Source organism: Petromyzon marinus, chromosome 26 (genome assembly GCF_048934315.1).
Source record: "Petromyzon marinus isolate PM22_M1 ecotype Great Lakes invasive population chromosome 26, UKy_Petmar_22M1.pri1.0, whole genome shotgun sequence".
NCBI classification, from domain to species: Eukaryota; Metazoa; Chordata; class Hyperoartia; order Petromyzontiformes; family Petromyzontidae; genus Petromyzon; species Petromyzon marinus.
In genome coordinates, this window is record NC_133692.1 from 9430712 (window position 1) to 9449348 (window position 18637).

Consider the following 18637-nt stretch of genomic DNA (forward strand, 5'->3'; position numbering starts at 1 on the left):
AAGTGGTCCTGGGCCTCTTCGAGGTAGACTCAGCCTTAAATGAGTATCGTCTGTGAACATCAGCACTGGGGAGACAAAGGCGGCCTAGTGGTGCTGGCCAAACCACTCCCATCGTGCATCATTGCTGGCCTTCAGTCTACCTGGGGGATCTGTACGTTTGTGTTTGACAATTTGTACGTTTGTATGTATGCATGTAAGAAACTATGAATTGTGGGTATGAATTATCTCACGCCGCACATGAGCAGTGTTGCCTGTGTAAGATCCTACCAATCGACGGGGAAAATAAAAGTAGCAATTAAGAAATTGTGACTTAAAACTTTCGTGACTGCAGGAATTCATATTCTTTCGTTCTTTCGGTAAAGTCACGGAGATAGAAAAATAATAAAAATAAAGTGAATACTGTACTGGCAGTCTATAATGTAGACTGTAGCCTGGTTCTTAACGTCGAGGTTAACGCACCCAGCTTAATAACCATTGCTACAGTCTGCATTACAGACTGCCAGTACACTCATTCTGATTAAGAACCAGGCTACAGCCTACATGAAATGGTTTTTGTTTTTATTTTATATTATTTTTATTCACTTTATTTGTATTGTTATTTTTTTCTATCTACGTGACTTCACCGAAAGAACCAAAGAAGAGCAATGAAGAAGTCAGAAAGAGAATGAGACATGGCGGGGGGGGGGGGGGGGCAGTCAGTCTCATCGTCAAGGAGGAGAGACTTGCAGTGGCTCAGACATCGAATCACGACGGATACCGTTCCAGAAGTTCCATGAAAACTGATGCGATGGAAACCCACACAGGGGAATCGGAAAGAGACCCGCAGCGAAAGATCGCCAAAAGGTGGAGGGGAATTTGTGTGATGGACAGCACGGTTGGCTACGTACGATGCAAAAGAAGTTCAAATGCATAACATAAAAGCATGATGACACCCGGATGCTGTAGGCAACAAAAGCATTGTGAATCACACGAGAGAATCAAGCCAGCTGCCACCACACGCGCGCAGAGACAGCAAAGGGTGTCGTCTTGTATACAAGGCTCTCACAATAGAACGGTGAGTAGCAATGCAACACTCCTGCTCCCCCCCCCCCCCCCCACTGAATGTTCACGTACACACACACACACACCGAATGGCCGTTACGCAAACACCACCCGCGTTCTCAGCACACTGCTAATTCAGGAACGAGCTGGCAGCGGTGCCATGTGTTTATAGCCCCAGTGAGTCATTCCTGTGAACACTCGTTATAAACTACCACACCTGCCCATACATACAAGCGTATTGTTGTAATTGCTCAAGGTAACCTGTGTGTGAAATGGGTTACATATTAATCGTGCGAGTATTCCGATGTTGTTCTGATGTCACTTTGGGCCTGAATCACCGCAGGGCCTTTGTCTTCTTAATGCCTCTCCGTTCAACTGTCTGTCACCCACTCACCAGCGACTTCTGAGCATCTTTGTGTTCACACCTGCGGTGGTTTACCCAGGATTTAAAACTTGGGGGATGGAATGGGGCCGTACGTGCCCTCAGAGGTCCTTTATACATCGTACGACCGTTCATTAGTGTAACTGTCTGTCCGTCTGTTAGTCTACGAGTCGAAATTTTCATACACCACCAGTCTATTTGTATGTTCATTAATTTGTCCAGCCATCTCTCTCCATCTTCCTCTCTGTTTGTTCATATATCTGTCCCAAGTCTTTCCATCCTTATAATCTGGCTATTGAGCTGTCTATCTATCTATTCGTTCATCTGCTATCTGTCCATATGTCTGGGTCTAATGTTTATTCATATGCCTGCTTGTCCACTGATCTTTCTGTCTACTATCTACCTGCCCATGAGTCTTTCTTTCCATCCTACATCCATCCATTGGTATGCTGATCCATCTCACCGTTTGTCCATCTGTAAGACTTCCATGTTCTCTTTATCTGTCTGTCTGCCCATTCATCTTGTCCATCAGTCTGCCATACAAATTATTAATTCATCTACCTGTTCATCCATCTGCCTGCCTATCTGCAGGGCCATCCAGCTATCAATAATACAGTAACAATTTGGATCAATATAACGTCTAAATGTGACCACAAATCAAGAAGCTGAAAGAAAGAAATGTCCATCGATATATTTTCAGCCATCCATCTGCCCATCTGTATCTGCCCAACCACTCATCCTATCCATTCATCTTCGTTGTCCACCTCTCTATGCGTCCACCCGTCGTCCACGCGTCGTCCACGCCGTCCCACTCACCCACGCGGCCGCCTGCACGCGACTCGCCATCTTCAACATCAGCCGGCGCATCTCGGGCGCAGAGAAGCGCAGCGCCGCGTGGCGCACGCACAGGCACAGCAGCCGGGCGAGCGCCAGCGGAGACGAGCTGCCGGCCTCCTCCTCCTTCTCCCCGCCGCCACCACCGCCGCCACCACCGCCAGCGGCAGCGGCGATGCCTCCTCCACCGCTGGGCGGCATCTCCAGGATCTTGTGCAGCAGCAGATCCTCGCTCCAGGGCTCAAAGCATAGCGCGGCCGCCGAGCGAAACCTCGTCTCATTAATTTCCGCCGGCAAATCGTCGTCATCGTCAACTTCATCCTCCATTGCCACTCCGTTGCACTGCTGCCGCGGCAGCTGCCGCCGCTTTGCCGTGACGCCGCCGCCCGGCGGGACGTTGTTCTGCAAAGCAGTTGACCGCGAGTTGCCCGTCCGCTCGTCCGCCAGAGCCGAGTTGCATCGGTGGCACAGTCGGTTTCTCTCCCCCGTGGGCCCCGTTTGTCCGACAGCTGCTCCGCCGCCTGGGTTCCTTGTCGATCCGGTGTCGGGGGTGGTCACCACTGCCCCCCCATCACCAGGCCCGGGAAGGGCGACCCCGGCGGGCATGACGGTGGCGTCGGTGTCCGTGTCGTCCGACGAAGTGGTCTCGGTAAAGACGGGCACCTCTGCAGGATGACAAGTCGCACCCGGAGGCAACGTGAGCTGTGGCTGTGCTACTTTGCCCACGGGGCTCGATGAACGGGTAACTGTTCATAGGCCAAATTAACGCCGTTCATCCTGACGCACTATGAACGTTACATTTAAATCAGGGCCCCATTATTATTATTATTATTATTCACTTCATCTCTCTGCCCTTTGTGGCTCTCTGTTATGATTAAGGGCATTAAAGGCTATTGCCCACGAAACATCACACACTGTATAATCTGTTCTCTTTGGGTCAACGCAGTATCACGATGTTTAAAGTGAGCGTGGAGCAATATCCCCCCACACCCCCACAGTGATTCTATGAATTGTTTCGATTGCCAGGGCTTTAATTTGATCGTAGAATCTCACGAATTTACCTCATCATTTGTATTGTTGCTCATTATTTCGGTCTCATTTATTCATCAGTTTTCGAAACGTCGTACTCAGATTGTAAATGTTGTGGCTTGGCTCTCCAACACACCGGCATGCTGTACTAGTGACGAATTGGCCACGTTCTGTTTACGTGACAACCCTTACTAGTTGGCTGTGTCGGGTGGTGGTCAGTGCGAGCTCGGATGTGGGAGCATAGAAGTAAAGTACAACAATGGATTCAGCTGCACTGAGACCAATGGATCACTCTGCTGAAACCGAGAATGGGGAGATGCTTTTCTCCATTGATAACCCTAGGCCATTCTACATTCCTATGGCAGAGGCATAAATCTTTATTGACGTTCGTGGTTCTTTTGGTAAAGTCACGTAGAAGGGAAATAATAAAAGAATACAAAAACAATAAAATTCTCACGACGTTTCGATTGCAACACAAGCAATCATCATCAGGTGTGAAAACGACGGCAAGAAAATTCACACCTGATGATGATTGCTTGTGTTGCAATCGAAATGTCGTGAGAATTGTATTGTTTTATTTGTATTATTTCCCTTCTACGTGACTTTACCGAAAGAACTAAGACTATGAATCCCTGCAGTCACGAAAGCTTTAAATCGAAAAATCTTCATTGATGTTCGACAAATCGGTGGTTGCCGTAGGTGGCTCAGCTCAAGGTCAATAAAATCACTACCACCCTGTCAGCAGTCAAATATCGTACAACAGAGAGACCAGCTCCTGCTACAGGAATGTGGAATATCCACGACGGGGCTGAGCACCGCCCAATTGCTCTGCTGAGGAAGGACATATTTCTATTTAATATTTACGAAGTGGGAAAACCTGTCCGTGTGGGTTTATGCGCGCCACAAATGTAGAACTCTACACACCCTCGGTGAGTGTCCCCGTGTGTACTTAGCCAGCAGAGCGTGCTGCGAGGCACATTCCTCCACCGCGGCAGCGTCTCACGCCTTGCCAGCCCCCTGCAAGGGCCATCCCCAGCCATCTCGCATTTCCCCTGCCATCTCGCATTTCCCCTGCCCCACAGAGACACTCTCTTCCCCATCGGCAGCGTGGACAGAGTACTTTTACAGGAAGTTCATGTCAGGCCGCGAGTGTCATTGCCTGCGTATTTCTGCGCCCGTGTGTCAGCGCCTCTGTGTCTCTGTGCACATGCCACATCGGTGTCTCCGTACCGTATCCGTGCCCGTATGTCGAGTGTCCGCATTCCCGCATCCACGCCCGTGCATCAGTGTCCATGCATCCGTGTGCACGCGTGTCCTTGTCTCAAGTGTCCGCGCGTGGCGAGTACCTGCCGGCCCTGGCGTGACCCTGAGCTCCATGCCCGAGCGCCGTCGGATCTGGAATCGGCGCGAGAATCCGGGGCTGGGCCTCCACAGTGCCTGCAGCTCCAGCGGCCGCTCGTTTGAGGCCAGGGCGCGCACGGACTCCGGCACCCACACACGCGCCTCCTGCACACGCGGCACGGACAACGGATCCCCTGTATAGCCTACAAGGAAACTCCTGGGTCAAGTGCTGTTAAGCAAGGACCTGATAAGGCTGGGGCTGACCATGAGGGGGATGGTATGGCGAGAACCGAGCCCAACTGCCTTTGTCAACCTCAATGCTGATGCTTTCACAGCGCAGCGCACAAGACAAGGTCAGATGCGGCTTTCCCAGCCAGGGTGAGGACATGTTCCTCAGGTCGTCGTGTTCGAAGCGCAGTGCACGAAGCACTGCTCTGCTGATCCACACTGGTACACAAAGACTAAGATCCCCCGTGTAGCCTGAACAGACTGTAGGGGCAAGTGCTGCTATCGAGCACCTATGAAAGCCGCCACGGCACGCGAGGGGGTGGGTGGCCAGGACCACGGCCGGCCGCCTTTGTCTCCCCAGTGGCGATGTTTACACGCCGCACCAGGAACCAATGTGAGGCTGAGTCGACCTAGGGGATGCCCGGGACCGTTTAAGATTATCGTCACCGGTGTCGACCGCGAGTGGGAAACTAACCCGGATCGCTCCCCCACAATCATAATCGCCACCACCTCTACCACCACCAACAACCTCGCATCCACGGCAACCACCGCCACCTCCCAGCACAGGCCCACCTCTGACGACGTCCCCTCCGACCCGTTCCCATCCTCCACCCAGGCGCACTCCGCGTCCTCCAGGCGCCCGATGGCGTCGCACAGCACGTACTCGTGCGCCCGGCTCGGGTCGAGCCCATATCGTGAGAGAGCGTCCTGGGGGGGGGGGGGACAGAGGACTCGTCATCGTCGTCATCGTCGTCATCGTCTTCGTCATCGCACGCCCACCGACCACCAGCCTCCTGCACCATCGAAAACTCGCGTGCGGATTCGTCGCAAGTCGTGCGAATTCCACTTGAATGTGGGCAACCGGAGTTTCCCCGAGGTGGAGGTGAAACCCCGAGGGTCCTCCAGTGGGATCGGCGATCAGGTAATTAATCGTTCACGTTGACCCACATCCGTCACCAGCAAAGTGAGCATTGGACCAGTGGACACCTCCGACGTTGGATAAATTAATGTTCATGTTTTGATGTTGAAGATCTCTAATATTCGGCAATGGATGCTCCTCACCTTGAGTACCCAACGTGAGCCACACGCAATTGGAAGGTTGCAAGTATAAATCTCGGTGGGGAGGGGGTGAGGGAGATTGACTCATCATCCCTACAGGTTTAATAAAACTAGCACTATATTCTTGGCTCTTTCGGTAAAGTCACGTAGAAGGGAAATAATACAAATAAAACAATAAAATACTCACGACGTTTCGGCCACAACGCAAGCAGCCGTCCTCAGGTTTTTCTTCACCTGAGGACGGCTGCTTGCGTTGTGCCCGAAACGTCGTGAGAATTTTATTATGTTTTATTTTTATTACTTTATTATTTCCCTCCTACGTGTCTTTACCGAAAGAACCAAGAATATGAATCCCTGCAGTCACGAAAGCTTAAAATCGAAAAACTAGCACTGTTTTGTGGGAAAGTCAGCAATCGTCTTCATATGGAAAAACTCTCACCATAGGAATATGGAGTTTCCACAACTGGCCCAGCACTGCATCCAATTTCTCTTACACATATAACACCAACATGACCTTAAATGCTTTGTCAAAAAATTATTTGAGCTCGATGGCTGTGCAAAGATGGTGGCTGTGTACAGGTCATGAGCAGTGCACAACAGCTTCTGAATATCAAGAGACAGTATCTCATGACGTTATGGAGAGAGCAAGGAGAGCACCCGCATGGAAAGACAAAGTCAACGACCACCTGTATAGCCTTAACAGACTCGTGCGGCAAGTACGGTCCGAGAGCACCCATTAAAGCTGGCATGGCACGCGAGGGGGTGGTGTGGTTAGCACCACACCGGCTAACTTTGCCTCCCCAGTGCTGATGTTAATTACACACCACGCCAGGTCCTCATTTAAGGCTTAAGTCTACCGAGAGGAGGCCAAGGATCGATTATAATTCTATTTAATAATTGCCACCGTTTGCCGTGAGCGAGATGCCGATGTTGTGGCACAGTCTGCGAACCACCACACTGCCGCTCCCCACAAGCGTCAATAAAGACAGACTCTAAGGCAAAGATCTCCCGTGTAACCTACACAAACTGTTGGGGGCAAATACTCTTAGTGAGCACCTCTAAAGGCCGGCAGAGCACAACAGCGGGTGAGTGGCCAGCACCACGTTTGCCCGGCACCCTTTCTCTCCCCAAAGCTAAAGTTTACACATCGCACCGGGTGCTCATGTGAGGGCTGAGTCGACCCCCGGGAGGCCCAAAACCGGTTCAGATAATCGTCACTGGTGTTGGCCATGAGCGGGAATCGAACTCGGATCGCCGGGTTCGTAGCGCAGGGCGCCAACCACTACACTACCGCTTCCCACACACACACACGGATCCACACACACAAGACAAAGACACACAAGACAAAGACACAGAGACGCTGGCGGGAGGCTCGCGAGCCCCCTGTGCCCACACACCCACCTGCACCAGCTGATGGGCGCTGCTGTCGGGCAACGTGAGCACGCCCTTGTAGAGCGTGCCGCGGCTGATGAGGTCCCCGTAGACCCTGATGACGGATGGCTTCGACGGCAGGAGCCCCCCGTTCAAGCCGGGGGACGTGGAGGGTCCCGGGGAGACCCCGCCTCCTCCCCTCGCATCCCCCGGGCCGCCACCGCCCTGCGGGGAGATGTCGGTCGAGGAGGAGGAGGACGGGTTGCGACCCCGGGGCAGCATCCCGCGGATGAAGCCCAGGCTGTAGCGCTTGTTCTGCCCTTGCCTCGCGGCGCTTTGGCCCGAGGCGGTCGGCTCGCTGAGGGTACCCGAGCTCGCAGAGGAGTTGGACCTGTGTTGCGAGCACGGAGGCCTGTGGTTAGACAGATGCCGGTGGTGGTGCTGCTGCTGCTAAAGATGGTCGACGGCAGCTGGGCGTGGTGCGAGCCACCCACCCCCTTCGTGTGCCGTGCCACCCTTCATTAAGCGCTCGCTAACAGCACTTGCCCAAAATGTTTGTTAAAGCTTTAGTGGGGATCTTTGGTGGTGGTGGTGCGTGCTGGCAATGGCGGTGGTTTGATAGCAATGGTGGTGTGCTGGTGGGAGGTGGTGATAGTGGTGGTGGTTGAGACAAAACGCATTGCCTTCGCGTACGCAGATGACCAAAAAGGTGAGACAAATGCCAATGATGTTTAAGCCATGGTCTTCATGGTCTTCTCTTCTTCGCAAGCGTGGCACACAACTAGCACGCCCTTCTCAGATATTATACTTGTCAGCAGCTATTGAACGAACCCTTCCAGCACTTATCCCCAGGACTGTTGATGTGTACCTCATTTCTAGGCTTACTATGAATAACCTCTAGCGGTTCGATGAATTGTCACAATTCTGGATCCAACATATTATTTTAAACATCGCAGTGCATCCGAGTGCCTACAGTAGCTGCAGGGGTCTGATCACGTGTGCCGCTGGCTGGAAGCATCAGCTGACCTAATAATCTCCACTGTTGCCGGCCTATCTGGGATGCTGCCGTGCTGTGAGGGTCAGCAGCACTGGACTTGCAATCCAGAGGTCCGCCGGCTCGCTGCAGTTTAAACAATGGGACAAGTTTCTCAAACTCCCCAAATCCCCACTGCCCCTCGTGTCCACCCAGCTGTGTAAGTGGATTTAACCACCACAGTCAATGGACAGGTTGCCTGTGGAGGGGTAAATTGTGGGTACTCCACCACCAACCTCTTGCGAGAAGACGTCTGGCCAGTGTGGAGGAGTAGGCGAAAGCACACCCAAGAGCTCTTCTCTACAGGGTCATCAGCCAACGCGTGACCAATCGATCACAGGGCTTCATCATTGCCTTTGACCGATCTTCTATATGTATAAATGTTACCAATCTTATCTCTATGGATTGCACTGTCTCTATCTCTAGATAAGACATCTGAATATTCGTCTCTGGTTTCCTCACCTTCATAAAAAGTGGCTAAATATCCCAAGCAGGACCCTATTTCACACAAGTCCCGAGATTCAGTGCGGGTTTTCTGTGTAAACAAACGACTTGCTCCGACAGGATTAAACAGATCAACGACCACACCTATTCGCGTTAAACAGTCCGATCCAAAGGTACTGTATGTTTCTATAGCATTGATAAAGTAAATAAGTACATGGACTAAACACAGGAGTTAGAAAGTCAGAGGTCGGCATATATCCCTGCTCAAGTGAGCGTGGGACAGCGCTCCGCTCCACTGGCATCCCTAAGCCTGCAGGTGCGAAATTCCACATTCCTATGGCAAGGACCAGTCCATCTATGCATAGCGCTTTTCCAAAAAGCTGAACTAGTCTTACCATTCCCAGATAGTCCGAGTGATGCGTTGGGCTGATCCCCCCAGACACACAGATGAGTTTACAACTCTTAAGAGGAGCACGAGACAAAGCAGATACAAATTAAAAACGTGAAGCCGTTCGGAGCGTTATTCCTTGAGCCAACATACACAGGTTCCGTCGGTGTTCGAGCGACTTGCCGGTGGGCCTGTCCACAAACACCCGGCGAAGCCCAAGATCACCACGACGCTCTCCGTCCTCCTCGGCGCCCGTGTCGCGTCTACGAACGCCTCGAGAAACTAAACTCCGAACCCTGGGTGCGTGTGCGAACGCACGCACGCGCGCGCAAGGTGTTCAGAGCGAGGGTGTTGGCTGAGCTATGGGCCCGGGTGCCAAAGGTATGTTGAAGCTTGCGGCAAATTGACAACACTTTGTACCGACTTGCAAGTGCATCGGCGATAGCCTCGCCCTCAAGGTCAGGGCTGCAAACGGAAGGGGAAATCCATCTGCCTGCTCCCGGACTTAAGCGTTTTTGAACTGCGACCAAACACCTCCGAGTTCGGAGAACGGTGGTGGAAATTCCACATTCCAGTGGCGGTGCCCAGGCTCCACTCGGCAACAGCTACCGCAGGCTTCTCTGCAACGGAGTGGACGCAGCCTCGTGGGGTGTTGTTCATTTTTTTTTTACCATCGCGGAGGTAGGGATGACGATGGCGATTGATGGCGATGACAAATGTGAACTCGTTCCGTTACCAAACACTTGGTATCTGAATGCCAAGTCAAGAGTCTCCCTGCACAAGTGAACGTGCGGGGTGGCAACTCCACATTCCAAAAAGCGGAACTTATATTATCGAGCACGTCGGATGCTAATCAACGGTGTTAGTCCCATGAATTGACATGGCGCCTGTCATATGAACGTGGGATTTCGAGCAATGGCTCAGGGTTCCTCACCACCATTGCTTGATTGAGCAGGGAATCACCGACTATGAAAAGTGAGTACAGTAGTCGACTAATTCAACCAATAAACAACGACACACACAATAACACGAAGTATACACACAGGCACCCAAACATACACACACAGACAAACATACACAGATATACATACAGATACCCAAACACACACCAGCCTGCAGGCACACACAAAGGTACCCAGATACACGAATACACATACACACGCCGACACTCACATACATATACAATACACAACAATCACACGTACCGACACACTGTTTACACACGTAATTAACTACAAGCATCTATAATCTGGCACTCAATTATAACGTATTTCTGTGCCAGCTATGAGCAATAAGTCAATGCATGAAAACCTAGTACAGTATTAGATCATTGGACAAACGTGGTTGGGATTAAGACAAATTTAGGATCTCTGGAGTTATATGTATTTGTTTACTCGATGTTTAAATGTTCATACTGGCTGTGTAACCATTAATGTATCCCTTGCACGTGCAGTTGTTCAATAACAATTTGTCAATAGTGCAAAGACATTGAATTGTTTTCAATGTCTAAAACTCACGTTTAACAATGTCGACCTTTTAGGACAAGACAGCATTTTGTAATCTCCAGTGCCATGCCAATTCCTCTTATCTGCAACCCTCTTATCCATTACTCCTATTATTGGTGACCGCTGAGGTCCGCAAAAACCCATATTACCCACCGGCCCTATTATCCTTATTATCCGCGATTACGAGCGACCTTTTGCATGGGTCTCTGCGGGAATGGCATCATATTATCCGATTTGTGCGTGGATAAGGGAAGTCCCATGACAAATTCATCCTATTAGCCACAGGTCATCTGTAAATTTCTACCCCACGGATAAGAGTAAAATCGCAGACAACCTTAAGGACCAATTTAATTCCACCACAGATTGGGGGCGTTTCTCCTGTAATTGCATCGGAGCAAACACTCTCACCAAAACTTTGTATCCAATCATAGCCCAGAATCTTGATTTGATCCCGATCGTAGACTTTCCTAGGTCTCATAATAAAGGTTTTTGGGTTAGATCGCGTTATTTATAAATGTGTCGTAACCCTGCACCACCCGACACGGCCAATCAGCAAAAAAGTGTCACGTTGACAAAAGACAAATAGTTCACTACTTTAGACCACCGGTGTGTTGAAGAGTGAATCCACAACATTTACAGTTTGAGTACGACGTTTCACTGGTAATTACATCCAGCATCATCGGGCAATTTGCCAGAATGGTAAAGCCCTCACTTGCTCCCGGTCTTAAATAGAGCAGCAGCAGGGTGACGTCATCATTTAACTCATTCAGGTACAGTGATTTGAGGCGGAGGGGGGGTATTGTAATTATATAATCGATTGGTAATCAGTCAATGGTTGTGATTAGTAATGAATTGTAGATTAGTAATTAGTTGTAATGTGTGTTATTGTGATTACATGCTACGTTAGTAATCCGTTAATTAGTATGTGTTTCCCCTATAAGGAATTGTAATATGTATTATTTAATAATACGCTTCCAAGCCGCACTCTTCAACACACCGGTGGGCTAAAGTAGTGAACTATTTGTCTTTGGTCAACGTGATACTTTTTTGCTGATTGGCCGTGTCGGGTGGTGGAGGGTTACGACACATTTATAAATAACGCGATCTAACCCAAAGACCTTTATTATGAATAATATTGGTCGCGAAAGCCTACGTGTTAAACTTTCCTAGGTCTGTGATTTAACAAAAAAGCAGTGACCGTATTTTGCACAGGCCAGTCCCTACAGAGGTCTATCAAGACTGTGCAGTCTACTGCAATAAAGTTCAACACCAGAACATGCACCAAATCTCAGTACAAATACAGTCTTGCCATTCAAACGCAAATGCCTCACAAACTCATAATCCTAAACCCTAAATCCCTTACCAAACACCCCCAACCCTAACCCCTGAATCCTTATCCCCAATCCTCAACTTCGAAATACTAAACCTAGAATACTAAATCCCGAATCTGAAATGCCTGACCCCTAAACCCCAAGCTGAAATCCCGAGACTGAAATCCTTACCCTAAAATGTAACCTGTAAGAGTGCACAAAGGCTAAAACAGTGACGTTTTTATCATAGACTGAAAGTTAAACAAGTGGGATTTGAGGAGAACCGCTAACGAGTAGTTGTAATCAAGGGTAGGTCTATTTGGATATACATCTGCAGGAATTGCAGTGTTAGAAACACGCGCTATATCCTCGGCATCTGTGGGGTCAATAGTAAAAATAGTTTCAACTGGCAATGTGCCACATAGTGTTCGGTCACTCACGCGATGTGCGGCCACCAAATTCCCCCCAAAGCTCTGCAGTCCTCTACATATTAAGGCGTTATCGGCCAATTAATTTGTCTACATGCTGGAAGAAACCGGAGCACGCGGAGCAAACTCACGCATGGAAGGGGGCAACACTCTATCCCATAGGGATGGAACAGGTTGAGTCCACATTTGTTGTACAGCCTTCTCTTGGTGAGTCAGGGTATCACTCCTCCTCGACGCCTACAGGAAGGGAGTTTCACAACTTGTGTGATCTATCAACCCTCGCCCTCACAGCGCTGGATTACAGGTCACGTACATAGCAACCACCACACAGTAAAGGTTGCAATAGTCACTTCCTGATGACAGTCATTAAATTAACCATGGGAATTTATCGCCTGACCTCGTATAGAAAGCTGCAAAGGTAGGCTAAAGATGAATATGAGCAAAACAAAGTTCGCCAAGCAACTGAACACATCTGTCAGGGGGTCGGGACTGGTGAATACAAGATACTGTGTTTTGCCAGGGCAGTTATGGAAGGAGACCCGGGATAACATATGACTAAGTACAGAGGCAGACTAGAACAGATTGGAGTGCTTTTGAACAACTGAACTTAATGACTCACCATATCAGAAGGTCGCGAGTTCAATTCCTGGTTGGAGGTTGCCTCAGCACATCATCCCTCCAGTTGAACGGGGACCACTTGGTGGAGAAGTCAACAGTGGTTGTCCTATGGATATACTCGCCCTCGGCTTAGGAATGTGGAATTTTCGTCACTGGCTCAGGAAGTATATTTTTCTTAGTTTAACACGTAGACCCATAGGTTTTTTTCTGCGTTAGATTGCGTACATATGTGCCGTTAAACCCGCCACCACCCGACACAGCCAATTAGTAAGGTTTGTCAAGTAAGAAAAACACATGGCAATTCGTTACGAGTACAGCACACTGGAGTGTTGGGGAGTAAACCCACTGTTTAACTCGGTGTATTCCAACCCTCGGCCACCAACACCAGCGACGATTATCTTAACCGGTCCCCTAGGTCGACTCAGCCTCAAATTAGTATACCTGGTGCGATGTGTAAACGTGGCCCTTGGGGAGACAAAGGCGGCCGGGCGTGGTGCTGGCCACCCACCCCTCGTGTGCCACAGCGCCGGTCTTTATAAGTGCTCGCTAACAGCACTTGGACCAACAGTCTGTTAAAGGCTGTACGTGAGATCTTTGTTTGTGTGTTTGTGAATGTGTGTGTATCTGTGTGTGTAGCTGTGTGTGTGTGTAGCTGTGTGTGTATCTGTGTGTGTATCTGTGTGTGTGTGTGTCTGTCTGTGTATCTGTGTGTATATCTACATGTGTATCTCTGTGTGTGTATCTCTGTGTATCTGTGTGTATATAGCTATGTGTGTGTCTGTGTGTGTGTGTATCTGTGTGTGTATATCTGCGTGTGTATCTGTGTGTGGTGTGTGTATATCTATCTGTGCGTGTGTCTGTGTGTGTATCTTTGTGTGTCTGTGTGTGTATCTATCTGTGTGTGTGTATCTGTGTGTGTCTGTGTATCTGTGTATGTGTGTGTATCTGTGTTTGTGTATCTGTGTGTGTGTCTGTGTGTGTCTGGGTGTATCTGTGTTTTTTTTTTGCACACAGCGTTGGTGTACGGTGCTTTTTTCAGGAATATTTTGCTCTTTTTTCATGGATTTTCTGTTTGCACAGTCACACACAGTCACTTTAAGATGTTTTTCTTGTTCGTGTTTTTGTTTTTTTGTTTGTTGTGGTTGCACCCGATTCAAGAGCCGAATGGCTCACAGGGCTATACCAAAATAAATAAACTGAAACTGTGTATCTGTGTGTGTGTCTGTGTGTGGATGTGTCTGTGTGTGTCTCTCTGTGTGTGTGTGTCTGTGTGTGTGTCTGTGTGTGTGTCTGTGTGTGTATCGATGTGTGTGTATGTGTGTGTATCAATGTGTGTGTATCAATGTGTGTGTATCAATGTGTGTGTGTATGTGTGTGTGTATGTGTGTGTGTATCTGTGTGTGTATCTGTGTGTGTGTCTGTGTGTGTATCTGTGTGTATATCTATCTGTGTGTGTGTGTGTATCTGTGTCTGAGTGTGTCTGTGTGTGTCTGTGTGTGTATCTGTGTGTGTGAGTGTGTATCTGTGTCTGAGTGTGTCTGTGTGTGTCTGTGTGTATATCTATCTGTGTGTGTGTGAGTGTGTGTGTCTGTGTGTGTCTGTGTGAGTGTGTCTGTGTGTGCGTCTGTGTGTGTATCTGTGTGTGTCTGAGTGTTTCTGTGTGTATGTGTCTGTGTGTGTATCTGTGTCTGTGTGTGTGTCTGTGTGTGTCTGTGTGAGTGTGTCTGTGTGAGTGTGTCTGTGTGTGTGTGTATCTGTGTGTGTGAGTGTGTCTGTGTGAGTGTGTCTGTGTGTGTGTGAGTGTCTGTGTGTGTGAGTGTGTATCTGTGTGAGTGTGTCTGTGTGTGTGTCTGTGTGTGTCTGTGTGAGTGTGTCTGTGTGTGTGTGTATCTGTGTGTGTGAGTGTGTCTGTGTGAGTGTGTCTGTGTGTGTATCTGTGTGTATCTGTGTGTGTCTGTGTGTGTGTCTGTGTGTGTGTCTGTGTGTATCTATAATGTATCTGTGTGTATTTGAGTGTGTATCTGTGTCTGAGTGTGTATCTGTGTGTGTGTGTCTGTGTGTGTGTCTATGTGTGTGTGTCTGTGTGTGTCTGTGTGTGTGTGTGAGTGTGTGTGTCTGTGCGTGTGTGTGAGTGTGCGTGTGTGTCTGTGTGAGTGTGTGTGTGAGTGTATATCTATCTGAGTGTGTCTGTGTGTGTGTGTCTGTGTGAGTGTGTGTGTGAGTGTGTATCTGTGTGTGTGTGAGTGTGTATATCTATCTGAGTGTGTCTGAGTGTGTCTGTGTGTGTGTGAGTGTGTGTCTGTGTGTGTGTGTGAGTGTGTGTGTGTGTCTGTGTGAGTGTGTGTGTGAGTGTATATCTATCTGTGTGTGTCTGAGTGTTTCTGTGTGTATGTGTCTGTGTGTGTATCTGTGTCTGTGTGTGTGTCTGTGTGTGTCTGTGTGAGTGTGTCTGTGTGTGTGTGTATCTGTGTGTGTGAGTGTGTCTGTGTGAGTGTGTCTGTGTGTGTGTGAGTGTCTGTGTGTGTGAGTGTGTATCTGTGTGAGTGTGTCTGTGTGTGTGTCTGTGTGTGTCTGTGTGTGTCTGTGTGTGTCTGTGTGAGTGTGTCTGTGTGTGTGTGTGTATCTGTGTGTGTGAGTGTGTCTGTGTGAGTGTGTCTGTGTGTGTATCTGTGTGTGTATCTGTGTGTATCTGTGTGTGTCTGTGTGTGTGTCTGTGTGTGTGTCTGTGTGTATCTATAATGTATCTGTGTGTATCTGAGTGTGTATCTGTGTCTGAGTGTGTATCTGTGTGTGTGTGTGTGTCTGTGTGTGTGTCTATGTGTGTGTGTCTGTGTGTGTGTGTGAGTGTGTGTGTCTGTGTGTGTGTGTGAGTGTGCGTGTCTGTCTGTGTGAGTGTGTGTGAGTGTATATCTATCTGAGTGTGTGTGTCTGTGTGAGTGTGTGTGTGAGTGTGTGTGTGTGTGAGTGTGTATATCTATCTGAGTGTGTCTGTGTGTCTGAGTGTGTCTGTGTGTGTGTGAGTGTGTGTGTGTCTGTGTGTGTGTGTGAGTGTGTGTGTGTCTGTGTGAGTGTGTGTGTGAGTGTATATCTATCTGAGTGTGTCTGTGTGTGTGTGTCTGTGTGAGTGTGTCTGAGTGTGTGTGTCTGTGTGTGTCTGTGTGTGTCTGTGTGTGTCTGTGTGTGTGTCTGTGTGTGTCTGAGTGTGTGTGTGTGAGTGTGTGTGTGAGTGTATATCTATCTCTGTGTGTGTATCTGTGTGTGTGTCTGTGTGTGTGTGAGTGTGTCTGAGTGTGTGTGTCTGTGTGTGTCTGTGTGTGTGTCTGTGTGTGTCTGAGTGTCTGTGTGTGTGTGAGTGTATATCTATCTCTGTGTGTGTATCTGTGTGTGTCTGTGTGTGTGTGAGTGTGTCTGAGTGTGTGTGTCTGTGTGTGTGTCTGTGTGTATATCTATCTGTGTGTGTGTCTGTGTGTGTCTGAGTGTCTGTGTGTGAGTGTGTGTGTGAGTGTATATCTATCTCTGTGTGTGTATCTGTGTGTGTGTGTGTGTGTCTGTGTGTGTGTCTGTGTGTATCTGTGTGTGTCTGTGTATATCTATCTCTGTGTGTGTATCTGAGTGTCTGAGTGTGTGTGTCTGTGTGTATCTGTGTGTGTGTATATCTATCTGTGTGTGTGAGTGTGTGTATCTGAGTGTCTGAGTGTGTGTGTCTGTGTGTATCTGTGTGTGTGTATATCTATCTGTGTGTGTGAGTGTGTGTATCTGAGTGTCTGAGTGTGTGTGTCTGTGTGTATCTGTGTGTGTGTATATCTATCTGTGTGTGTGTGAGTGTGTGTATCTGAGTGTCTGTGTGTGTGTGAACTCGACACTCACCACACGGAGCCGGCGCTGGGGCTGCGCGAGTGGCTCGAGCCCGGGGAGCCCGCGGCGGCAGTGGCGGCGGCGGCGGCGCGCGGTACGAGCGGCTCCGCGGGCATCACGGTCCGCATGGCGCTCGCCGCTCTCCTCTCCCTCCCCAGAGGACCCCCCACCCACCCCCTTCCTTGCTTACTTCTACAGACACCCCTGTCCCCCCTACACACAACACACTATTCTCTCCTCTCCAGACACTCAGGATCCTCTCGGTCCTCCCGTAGATGCTCCTCCCGCCTTTCTTCTCGCTCCAGACACCCCTCTACCCTAACGTCTGCTCACCCGACTCCGCAGACACCCCGTCTTACTCCACAGACACCCCTCTCATCTGTCCCCTTCTCTCCTCTCCAGATCCTTATTCTCTACTCACTCCCCCTACGCTGCTAAAGCTCTCCCCTCCCTCGCCTCTCCAACCCCCTCCTCTCCCTGCCCAGCACCTCTCCAGCCTCCCTAATCCTCTATGAATCCACCTCGCAGCCACCATCAACACCACCCACGTGTCCCAGCCTGAGCGACCACATCAACAATAGACACGGCATAGGCTCATACACTCACCTACAGCCAGTGTTATGCCTATCGAAACAATTAACAAGATCACCCTCTTCTATACGACCAATACCATCACCCTCTAGGCTACCAGTCCTATTCCTGATTAAAAAAAAAATAGGACTGTACAATCAATGCTTAACTGTCGATACAATCAATACTATACTCCATTTATACAATCAATAGTATTAGTCTCAATACAATATTTGCGTCACCGTCTATACAATCAATGATACAGTTACGACCACTATATACAATCAATACTATCACCGTATATATTCAATACTCTCATCTAAACAGTGAATACTATCCTCCTCTACACAACTGTGACACCCTCTTCACACAAGAGCTGTGTTCCATGGGAATGGTGCGTGTCAAATGCTGCCCTGCGTCTCTGGAAGGAGCCACGTGGACCCAACAGCTACCCTCTAACCCTCCGCTGTTCCTCGTCCGACAGGATCTGCATATAAATAGACGCACTGTATAGAGCACATTGGGGAGGCAGGTGTAACCCCTCCCCTTTCACCCCCTCCCCTCTCACCCCCTCCCCACCACCCCCCACCCTCCCGCCAGGTGTGTCCAGGTGAGTTCCAGGTGAACCAGGTGTATGCCTGTGCGGCGTCACGTGACCTGCAGCAACCGTTTCCCACGTTCATCCTGTAAGGTCCATACATCTCCGTAGGAGCGTTAGCAATGCGGCCCTTTGTTTAACCGAGTGCGAATAGACTCGGCCCATCATCACCCCGGGGCCGATAAAACGGGTACCGCTTTGGAGAGAAGTCGACAAAAAGTGGTTTGCCTTCTACGCGAGGATTGTCTCCCTCCATGGGAATGCTGAATTTCCGTCACTGATTTAGCACCACCGACAGTTCAGTAGAGAGACAATATATGGTAGTCACCATTTGATAATTATCACTGATACAACAATTAACGGCAATTGCTATATCTGGTGGTGAGTGCTTCAGGTGAGTGCCAAGTGAGTGGTGAGCGCTGTCAGGTGAGTGAGGTGAGCGTATAAGGTGAGTCGTAAGGGTCAGGTGAGTGGTGAGCCGTCAGATAAGTGGTGAGCAATGCCAGGTGAGTGGTGAGGCTGGTACACGCACTGCTTACACGACGTTTCGAATAGCCTGGCCTCACCGAAGTGTGACACCTGCTTTGCTCGACATTCGACATT

General features: G+C 49.4%; 1 protein-coding gene across 1 annotated transcript in view; it reads right to left on the bottom strand.

Moving 5' to 3' along the window:
- The window catches only part of LOC116946241 (ras-associating and dilute domain-containing protein-like), a 37781-nt gene extending 19835 nt beyond the window's left edge, over nt 1-17946 (bottom strand). The window contains exons 1-5 of the mRNA XM_032961253.2: nt 16879-17946; nt 7316-7676; nt 5429-5563; nt 4633-4792; nt 2240-2922 (exon numbers count right to left, since the gene is read on the bottom strand). Coding sequence (XP_032817144.2) covers nt 2240-2922; nt 4633-4792; nt 5429-5563; nt 7316-7676; nt 16879-16994 — 1455 coding nt within the window. The 5' untranslated portion in view covers nt 16995-17946. The remainder of the gene's footprint in view (nt 1-2239; nt 2923-4632; nt 4793-5428; nt 5564-7315; nt 7677-16878) is intronic.
- Nucleotides 17947-18637: the final 691 nt, after the last annotated feature.